This window comes from Elephantulus edwardii, unplaced genomic scaffold (assembly GCF_000299155.1).
Source record: "Elephantulus edwardii isolate Elephantulus edwardi_28Jun2011 unplaced genomic scaffold, EleEdw1.0 scaffold00110, whole genome shotgun sequence".
In the NCBI taxonomy this organism is placed as follows: Eukaryota; Metazoa; Chordata; class Mammalia; order Macroscelidea; family Macroscelididae; genus Elephantulus; species Elephantulus edwardii.
In genome coordinates, this window is record NW_006399860.1 from 7920405 (window position 1) to 7931835 (window position 11431).

The 11431-nt window shown below is 33.0% G+C and overlaps 1 protein-coding gene across 2 annotated transcripts in view; it reads left to right on the forward strand.

The window, feature by feature from the left end:
* The window catches only part of KCNT2 (potassium channel, subfamily T, member 2), a 734552-nt gene that overhangs the window by 297492 nt on the left and 425629 nt on the right, over positions 1–11431 (forward strand). For both annotated transcript variants that reach the window (XM_006892105.1, XM_006892106.1), the window contains exons 7-8: positions 258–341; positions 4556–4650. In XM_006892105.1, coding sequence (XP_006892167.1) covers positions 258–341; positions 4556–4650 — 179 coding nt within the window. The remainder of the gene's footprint in view (positions 1–257; positions 342–4555; positions 4651–11431) is intronic.

Here is an 11431-nt window from a genome sequence, read left to right on the forward strand (position 1 = left end):
TTCCTGGCTGCTGGTGCCAAGACTGTTGACTATGGAGCCAAGCAAACTAAAGCTGTGTACAATCTCAATCTCTTCACCATCCATCCTGATGCTACCAAGTGGTCCAGTGGTGAATTTTTTATTAATAATAGAAGTGTATAATATTTGCCAATTTTTTGCGTTCTTTAATGACATTATTTGCTTTATACTTTCTTTTAGTATGCTGGATATAATTTCTTGCTGTAGGAGAACAGTTTTAGTTTTTATTTGTTTTTCAGATATTCTGGCCTTCCTTAAGGAATCTCTTTGTTCCAGTTTTTCTAAATTGTTGGCTTGCCAAACATGCCTTGGAAAATATGATTGTAAGTATTAACCTCTAGTGTTAAAACCACAACAATTTTAAACATCTTTAATTCTTTTTTTATCTTGAATGTTTATATAAAACAAAACATTTTATTTTGGATCACCTTGGACTTTCACATTCTATCTTATTAATGTAAGCATATAGTAGTGAAATGAATTAGTTGTAATTAAATTTTCTGTTTCATTTTAAAACTTAAAACCTTGAAACATTAATTTACTATCTTAATAAAGAATTATTTTTGTATAAATGTCCAGTAAATAAGTCTTTTTAAAATATTATCAACTATAAATAATATGTATGATGAATATATAAATGTTGGTATATAATCCAATAAAAGTGAAAACTTGAAAAATATCCTCCTTGCCAAGTATCTAGTTTTGATCCTGTAAACTTTTAAAAGGAAAAGGGTTCCGATTTTCTAAATGTCAACAAACCAAATCTAATTGTTTTTTAATAAGGCCAAATCTGTAGCCCATTTTCTGAAAACAAATAGACCGCTCTTCCTGACAATCTTTTGATTGTAATATATCTTTGGTTTTATGGTTCAAAAGAGTTGTCGTCTAAATGTCCTTAACTTCAATTGCTCATAATCTATATGATTTTTCCTATTGTTGTTATTACGAATCATAACAACCATATGAATAATCACTTTGAACCTCAGCCTATACTGAGTAATCTCACCATCTCTGACATTCCTGACCCCATTTCCATGGTCACTGTTTCCTCTCCTGAACTTAGCTTCCACACTTCCAAGCATGATATACTTCTCTAAGAACTGACTGGCCCCTCCTGATAATATGCCCAAAGTATGTGAGATGGAGCTTCAAAAATCGTTTCCTCCAAGTAAACAATCTGTTTTCACCCTCTCCAGGAACGACTTCTTTGTTTTCTTGGCAATGAAGTATTTATTATTTATTCTATTTCTGAAACTAGAGACCTCTCTTTTAAAGCCATCATTCCTAGATTGGTTAGAGATGAGAGTATGTGAGATAGTAAGTGGGAGAATAGGTAACAGAAAGTAGCATAAGAAATGCAGAATTGAGAACTGCCCAACATTTTGCCCTTATTGAATCTGCTTGCAAAGACTAATTTAACTACCATCAAAATACACTTACCATAAACTTTAGTGCCAAAAAAATAACCTATCTGTAAGAAATTTTGGGAGATCTAGTAGCCTAGAGGATAAGAAGCTGTGATGCCAACTTAGAGACGTGTAATTTGAATCTACCAACCACTCCCAGGATAAAAATGAGCAATCTCCTCCTGTGGAATTTCCATCCTCTGAAAATGCACAGAAGGGTTCAGGTATGTTTTACTTCCAGCTGGAGCACATACAACAACAACAACAAGACATTAACCATTCATTCAGCTCACATGTTTTAATATGGGTTTATTGCATTCTGATCAAATAAGCAGATTATTTAATTTCTCTGCTTTTTCTTTTAATTAGAAATAAAAAGATCTACATTATTGTCTTGCTCTGAAAATGAAATAAAATTATACACACAAATATAGGAACAAACATGTATAATTTAGTATCCGTATAATATTGTATACATCTTATCTCTACAATAGTGTTTCTGAACTAAACAATAATGGCTTAAATGTATTAGCTTTACTCATTTTTTTGTTTTGATTAATATCGCTTTTTATAATCAGTCAACTATTTGTTTTAAACAAGTTATTTGCATGATCAATCATCATGCTCTTAAACTTTTTCAATATGTTTGCTTTAGAAAACTTTCTTTTAAAAACAAATACAAAATGTTACAAATTAGAGATGTTCAAAACTAAGCCTATTTTACAAAAAATGATGAGAAATTGACTTGTTTTTCCTTCAAATTACTTTTAAACAAACATTACGACCCAAGGTTTGGCCCAAAAGAGCATTGGATAATATTTGAGTATTCAACTGCAGATGTTTATTTCCAAACATTTATATCAAAACTAACCAGTGAAGTTATATAACAGTATCTGAACATAGTGTGTGGAAGGGCATTTTTCTTTTTTAAAATATTTTTAAAAAATTTATTCTTTTTTATTTACAAAGCTTTAATGCATTGTTTTTTCACAAATGATCCTTCTTGTTTCTTTCACCACACCCAACCATCAAATTGTACAACCCTGTAATTAACACCCTACCCTCCCCTGGAAGGGTCTTTTAATTGCTTAAAAAAAGTGTAGTAGATGTTAATTGCCTCAAATACTCATTTCAATGAATACAGATTTCTGAAATTGTTTATGAAGAAAATAAAAATATACCACGGATCAGGGAGAATCCTTTGGTTATTACTATAATACTGGTTATGAATATAATATTAGTTATTGGGGGGGGGAGAAATGCCTAAGCATGAATGAGATCATTTCTAAATCAATGAGATTAAAAAAAATCTTCTACAGTACTCACTCGGGCTTCATTTCCTGTTTTATTTCTGTAGTTTTGTCTCTTACTCTTACTGATAGCTAAAATGGTTTCTTTCCTCCCTCCCTACACTAACATTTCTTCCAGGAAGAAAAGAAACACGAGGTGAAACTCTAATTAATCAACTGAATTATTTCTGTTAATAACAGTTCTGATTAAATATGTGTGGGGAAAGAGAATAATGGCTCATTGTAGGGAAAAGAAATTCAGTCAGTCATTAGATAATAGACACGTACTAAAGTTATGTAGAGGGAACTGATTAAAAGTCATATCTATTGAGCTAAACTGACTCAAAGCTGACCCTCCAGTGGGTTTTGGAGGTTGTGGATCATACTAGAAGAGATTGCCTAATTTTCTTTCACAAAGTCATTGATAGATTCAAAGTGCCAGAGAGGTGCCAACTTTGAATTAGTAGTGCAACTTCCTATAGACTTGGCCACTAGAGCTCGTGGGTGAAGTGAAGGTCTACATAAAAGAAAGAGTCATTTACCTTGGATCACTAAGTAAAAGAGGTACAGAGCTGTGCACAAGAGTTATAGACAATAGATCATTGCATGTGCACAAGAGTTATAGGCAATAGGTCATTTACAAGGAGAATCTTGAGGAGGAAGATCATTCATTGTGATCTTATACTGCTGGAATTATTTCTCTTATGCTATACTCATAATAAGAATATTAAAAATTGACATTGAACAGAAAAAGTACAAAGCCAAAGTTTTAAGTATCAATAAATCTGCCACCCAAATGAAACACTGGTAATAGTATACTTCCAATAGTCTCTACACATATCAGACATAGACCGACTTAGTTTGTTCAGTTTCATATAGCGTTGTGTTATTCTTGTGGTTCTATACCATTGAGTCAGAGCCAACCCATTCTGTATTATTGAATATTTCTTTTTAGGCCATTTTAGTGGATGTGTCTAGATATTAGTTATTTTACCACTTTTAAAATAATTGCATATTTTAATAATAATTATTGCTTATTTAATGTAATGGGTCCTATCATTGTATATTAAAGATTGATATACATTAATGTTTGTGCTCATCTTGTAATTCACTTTTAAATTTTTTTTTGCTAAAATACTGAGTAGATGAATAAAAAAAAAGATATAGAACATATTTCATGATTTGACCTACATTAATAAACAGACTTCTTCCAAAGATTTGTAACACATTACAGGAGGACTGTAACTTAATGCTTATTGTTTGCCAACTAAACTCAGAGTATTATTATTTTTTTACCATCAGCCAGTTGGAAATATCTAAAATACATCTTGATTTTGCATTTATTTTTATATAGATAAAGCCAAACATTTAAAAAATATATTTATTGACTAGAGTTTTTTAAGTGGCCTACCATATATATGCTCTTTTTACAATGTAAGAAATAAGATGTTACATTAGTTTCACCTGTTATTTTCTCTTTCTTTGGATGTATTATGAACTTAGCTCTTAAAGTATGAATTGTCCATAATAGATTGTGTTAACCTTGGGAGCATTTGGGTGTGGAGGAGTTTAAGGAAACCACTTTTCAATTGTTGGTAAGGCAAGTAAACTGAAATTTAATATTTCTATTGCTTTTCCATAACATTCCTTTGGAATAGGAATTGTATGTGGTTACTTGTCTGCTGAAGCCAGAATATAAATATATGTATTGGTTATTTATTCTAAAGTATACAGAATCATTATGAGTCAAAGCTGACTCAATGTACCTAACAACATTCTAAGCTCATATACAGATACTTAACATTTATCAACATTTACAAATGTCCTTTTTTATACTTTTAGAATGATCTACACAGAGCCATTCAGCGTACACAGTCTGCAATGTTTAATCAAGTTTTGATTTTGATATCTACATTACTATGTCTTATCTTCACCTGGTAAGATTGTGCATATCAACATTTTATCATCTTTTATTGTATTTTCTAAAAACCACCGTATTTCAAACCATTTTAATTAGTAGTTGGCTAAAATAAAATAGAATCGTATTTTCCAGAAAACATAACCTATAACTTCTAGAAATAAAAGTAAAGTCTTTTGAGCCTAAAGGAAAAGCAAGAAAGCTCATTTAATGTTTGGTACTGATATTTATTGCAGCTTTGGCATTTCCCTGAAATGCTATAAACAGAAGAATCTCAAGCATTTGTACTGTGTGTTATAGTTGTCAAAACAAGAATTTCTTTGTCAAACTACTGACATGAGAGTGCCCTCGAGTCTCTCCAATCTTCAAAGCAGAAACACTTTTTCACAAAACTGTCATTGCCTGTCACTGTCTCTGCTGCTGTCACATCTACATGTTTCTTGTGCAGTCAGGCGGGAAGCAAGGGCAGATTGTTGACAGTGCAAGACAGGACTTAGTACGCTGTTATTCTAGAAAACATTTATATCCTCTTCACAAAGGTCACATTTGGGTGATTATAAAGAAGTCCAAGGTGAAAATGCACATCAAAACTTACAGATTAGTGTACATCTTTAAATACAGACAGAGAAGTGTGAAAATTAGAAAATGAAGTAGACTAATATGTCTGTTTTGAGGGAATCTTAGAAATTACATATAATTGTGTTCTGACTAGATTTTGACCTTATTAAGAAAGAGAAAAAGCTAATTAGGAAGTATTCAAAAAGGCATAATGTGTACATATACTTCTTTTGTTAGAAAATACATATATTCTAGTTTACTCAATAAATAACTGACTACCATAATTGGGAAATACCAGCACTAATGTCTTCTATTAATTTTAAAGACATCTTAACATTTTTTCATCTTACTAAAGAAAAGAATTAAAATGTATATAATCACAAAGTTTTCAGTGGCTTCATGAAAAATCATAAAAACAAACTAGTGATTTCTAAATTTAGTGTAGAGTCCTATTAAAAGATACTTGGAAAAGAAATAATTGAACTATTGATGCCAAAATGAAGACAGGTCTTTTTTATTTGATCACGCTTCATGAGAAATGTGCATGGCAGTGCATCTTCAGCTACCAAAACATCTCTATAAATATCTAATATATCTAATTGTACTTCTGTGAGTCGGAGAAGAATGAGCACTCTCTTCCCATGTAATTACTGCCCCTGAAAACCCACTGGAGGGTCACCTATGGGTTGGTTCTGACTCGAAGGCAATTCTTTTTGTGGCAGAGAGAATAGTTTTTATCTTCAAAGGAAACAACTGAGTAAATTTTGTAATTTTATACCTAGATATGAAATACTGCTAGATATAAAGAATTTTGTGATCTATAAAATTTCTATTATACAGTTCATTCATCATTTGAATTAGGTATCATTAATAATTTCTTTTCATTAAACTGATATTTGCTATTGTTGGTGTGTGCAACAGTTTTAAAACCCTGAATGTAGTTTCAATATATAAGTCAACATGTTTATATGAATTCAGTTCTTTAGATGCATGTGTTATAGAGAGTTATATAGTTGTTATTGTTGTTATGGGTGACTCATAGCGACTCTATGTATAACAGCTCTGAATTCTGCTCTGAATTTATTGTCTCTGACACACCTACCTCCACTGCCCCAGCCACTGAGTCAATCCATTTCAAAAAGTATCTTCCCTTTTGTGTTGTCTCTCCACCCTCCCAACCATGATGTCCCTCTCCAAGGACTGGTTCCTCCTTACAATATGCCAAGTATGTCAGACGAAGCTTCAGAATCCTTGCCTCCAAGGAGCAGCCTGGTCTTACCCTCTTTAGGAGTAACCTGTTTGTTCTCCTGGCAGTTCATGGTATATTCAGTATTCTTCTCCAGCACCACAGCTGAAATTCATTAATTCTCTTTCTGTCATCCCTAGCCATTGTCCAACTTTCTGATGCATAGCAGTTAATTGTGAAGACAATGGTCTGGATAAGGTGCACCTTAGTCTCCGGACATCATTGCTTTTCAGTACTCTGGTGAGGTGCCTGACAGCAGATTTTCCAAGTGCAATTCATCTTTTTATTTCATGACTGCTAGTACCAAGAGTGTTCATTGTGGAGCCAAGGAAGCTAAAATTGTTCACAATCTCAATCTCTTCAGACTCATGATGCTGCCAATCAGCTCAGTGGTGAGAATCTTTGTTTTCTTGATGTTAAGCTTCAATCCATATTGAAGGCTGCAGTCTTTGACCTTATTCAGTGAGTGCTTCAGGTTCTCCCCAGTTTCAGCAAGCATGGTTGTCATCTGCTTAATGCAGGTTGTTGATGAGTCTTCCTCCAATCCTTATGCCACATTCCTCCTCATAGAGCTCAGCTTTGAAGATGATTTGTTATCTATATAGATTGAAAAGGTATGGAGATAGGACTCATCCCTGGCATACACCCTTCCTGATTTTGAAACCATGTAGTGTTTTCTTGCTCTGTTCTGATGACTGCCTCTTGGTCCAAGTATAGGTTTCATATAAGCACAATCAAGTTATCTGGGACTCCCATTCTTCTCAGAGTTAACACAATTTGTTGTGATCCACACAATCAAATGCCTTTGCATAGTCCATGAAATACAGATAGACATTCCTCTGGTACGCTCTGGTTTCAGCCAAGATCCATCTAACGTTGACTATAATATCACTAATACCACAGTTTCAGCTAAACCTAGCCCACACATCTAGCAGTTCTCTGTTGATGTGCCGTTCCTGTCATTTTTTGGATAATTTTCAGCAGAATCTTGCTTATATGTGATGTTAATGATATTGTTTGATTATTTCCCCACTGTCTTGGGTCAACTATCCTTTGAATGGGAACAAATATTGATCTTTTCCAGTCTGTTGGTCAGATGGCTGTCCTCCAGATTTCTTACCACAACATGGTAAGTGTCTGTTTGTTGAAATATGTCAATTGGAATGCCATCAGTTCCTGGCGGCCTTGTTTTTTACCCATTCTATAAAGTATGAGTTACACAAAATGTTATTGTGTTAATTCTGTACTTATTAGTATATTTACTTCATTTAAAAATTATATTAACCTAGAATTATTGAATGTCATTTGCATTTTTATACCTTTCTCTAATATTATAAACAAAATTACTTTATAAATACTAATAATTATTAAAAGATAGATTAACTTCTATTTGAATTGACTGACAAAAGAGTACTTATACACTAGGAAAAATATTTATTCATAAAATAGAAATATTTTTTTTTGTTTTTAAAAGTCAAGATATTTTGTTCAAAATTGCTACAGTTGATCATATTGAAGAGTATGGTTTTTTAATGTTTTGTTTGTCTGACATTCTTAAACTATAGTTCTCATCTGATGCTGCAAGATGGCAGTGCTAGTTCTGCCATTGTATCCTAATAGCCTCGTGTGGAATGCAAGGAAAAATAGAGGATGGCCCTTTTTTAAAAACCACTAACTTTCAGTTACATATATAATATAAACACATGTTTATTGTTTATCATTTGATTATATATTCACATATAACATGAAAAGGACTTGAAAAATACTGTCTAGGTTGGTAGCAATATAACTAGTTGAATTTATGCTACAATTGAAAAGAGAAAAACTGGATGACAGCTTACCTTTATCTTCTATCTCACTTTGTCTTGAACAGTTTTCTTCATTTGACCTTAGAAATAAGGTAGTACCACCACAACAAGATAAAGGTAAATAATCCAATAGAAAAATGGGCACAGGATATGAATAGACACTTCACCAAAGAAGACATTCAGATGGCCAACAAGCACATGAAGAAATGTTCAAACTCCCTAACTCTAAGAGAGATGAAAATCAAAACAACTATGAGATATCATCTCACCCTAGTCAGAATAGCAAAATTTAACAGAACAGCAAGCAACAAATGCTGGTGAGGTTGTGGAGAAACTGGAACCCTTATTCACTGTTGGTGAAAGTGTAAAATGTTGCAACCACTGTGGAAGGCAGTATGACGCTTTCTCAAAAAGTTGCAAATAGAGATACCATTTGACCCAGCAATTCCACTACAGGGAATATACCCCAAAGAGACCATAAGTGACATCCAAGCAGATAAATACACACCCATGTCTATTGCGGCTTTCTTCATAATAGCAAGGAGTTGGAAACAACCTAAGTGCCCATCAACAAACGAATGGATAGAGAAGCCATGGCATATTCACACAATGGAATACTATGCTGCATTGAAAAACAAGGAAATCATGCAATATTATTCAAAATGGGCGACCCTGGAGGACGTTATGCTGAGTGAAGTATCTCAGTCACAAAAGGACAAATACTGCATGGTGCAACTGTTGTAAAACAGGACTGACATCGGGGTTGGGGAGAGACTGAGAAAGATGGCTTCAATAATGTATACTGCATTGAAACATTAGAGGGAGAAAACTGTTTAAAAGGGATATGTGATTAGGTATTTTTGTCATGACAGTAGTCCAGAGCAAAGGCTGCATAGTGGAATGGACCTGGAGGGAGGGATTAAAAAAGCAATGAAAGAATTTTTCTTTTACTTTTCCAAGAGGGTAGTGTACTAGGAGGGAGGATTGGGAGTGGAGAAAAGTGCAACAGTGAATGAATGGAAACACCCCCAGCAAAAAAAATTATAACCATGAGTTTGAGTATTAAAATTATTAATTAATGTGTAAAAAAAAGAAAAAGAAACTGTCCATCTTTTTCCCATGAGGGGGGAGAAATAAGGTGGCACATAGACAACACAGTCACACTAGATGGGCTAATGAGTCTAGGCAATAGATAAAGAAACTATTTTTATTATGCTGAGTGGTATATCTCAGTTACAAAAGGACAAATACTGCATAACACCTCTGTTATAAAACAGGACTGACATGGGGGACTAGAGAGAGAATGGGAAAAAAGGTGATAGGTAATGAACACTGCATTGGAACAGATAAGGGGAAGAATTGTCTAAAAGGAATATTTGATTAGCCATTTTATATATATGGCAATAGTCTGGAAAAAGAAGTGCATGTCCAAATGGACAGGAGGAGGGGAAAGAGAAAGAGAGTGAAGACAATCTGAAATAATGAATGAATTAAAAAAAAAAGCAGGAAGAAATAAAAGAGAAAAAACTACCAGTGTTTTAAAAAGATAAAATGTAAAAATTATACATCAGAACTATCTATGACTATATCCTATAAATAGTAATTTCCTGATAAAGAGTTCATCAATTGCCTTTCTCTGAATATTGAGCTACATGTTGTATTAAAAATGAACAGTATTTTTATGCTTATTTTATAAATCAGGATTTCTCAGATACTCTTTTACCTTGTGACAAGGTTAGAAAAACATAAAAAATTAAACCAACTGCCAGAGAGACAGTTCCAACTTATAATGCCACTGCATGATAGAGTAGACAGGTAAATTTTTATTGGAGCACACTTCTTTCTCCTGTGGAGCTGTTATAGGATTTCAACCTTTTGGTTAACAGTAAAATTTTATAACTACTAAGTAATAATTGTTAATTTATACAATAAATAATTGTTAAGTTTTAGAAAATGTGTACCAACATATTTCTTAATTAGACCTATTGATAAATTATCATTTAATTCCAGATATTGTTACTAATATTTGATGAATTGACAGTGTTATTGATAAACCTCAGTTTCTTACCAATTTTCTTTTTCAGAGCGCTGTCATATAGTTTTAAAATGTATCCTTTCTTGATAATTAACATTACAAAGAAGTATTATTAAGCATCTGCCTACAAGAGAGCTTATACACAATGCCAACAGAAATAAACATTAAGCTGCTGACCCACTCTTAGTAGGGAATGTGTTCAGAATTGTTTTTTCTGTCATTGTAATGGCATTGGATTACTATTTCCACATGTTGGCTATGTATCCCTCTTGATGAGGAAGGCACATTTCCGAGACAGCTGGCATTTGTGATTCAGTCCATTGCTTTAAACAAAGCAGAATAAACTGGTAGATATGGGAATTAAGCTCATGACTTTAACTTAATTTTAAATTTATTCGTACCAATAATAAGTAGAATAATTCATGAGGCATTTTTTCTTAATTTTACTGATTAACTTATTTTTGTTAATTTATATCTAAAAGATTTAATTTGTCTAATAAATATGCATGCATATATATTTTCATATTACTTCATAGAGCTGTAACTAAAGCTCTATAATATTAAACAAGATATTTAATTTTAGTTCAATAAATGAATCATTTTTACAGCCTTTATAAAGTGAATATTTAACCTATTCATTTATTGTTTAATGTGTGATCACTTGAATAGTTTCAGGGAGCTATGATGTCTTAGTGTTAAGTAGCTGGACTGCTAACCCAAAGGCATTTGGTTTGAATTGACCAACTATTCTCAGGTTTAAGATGGCAGTCTCCTCCTGTATTATTTATTATGTGTGGAGGGTCAGCTATGAGTCAATTCTTACTTGACACCACATAACAACAGCAAACATGCTTAATTCAAACATGTTTGAAATTTTATTGTGCATTTTGATTAATGTTTATTTGAATGTTGAATGCTTAAGTATTTGAACTTAGCTTTTAATAATTCACCTATTAAGATATATAACTCTTTTGAGTGGACAGTTGTTGTTGTGTGTCATCGAGTCTCCTGTGATTTATCAATCCTATGCACAGTAACTCTGACTAGCTCTATCCTGAGCCAATCTCACTGCCTCTGACACACTTATCCCCATTTCCCCAATTACTGTTTCAATTCATCTCCTTCAGGGTCTTCCTCTCTGGAGCTGTCTCTC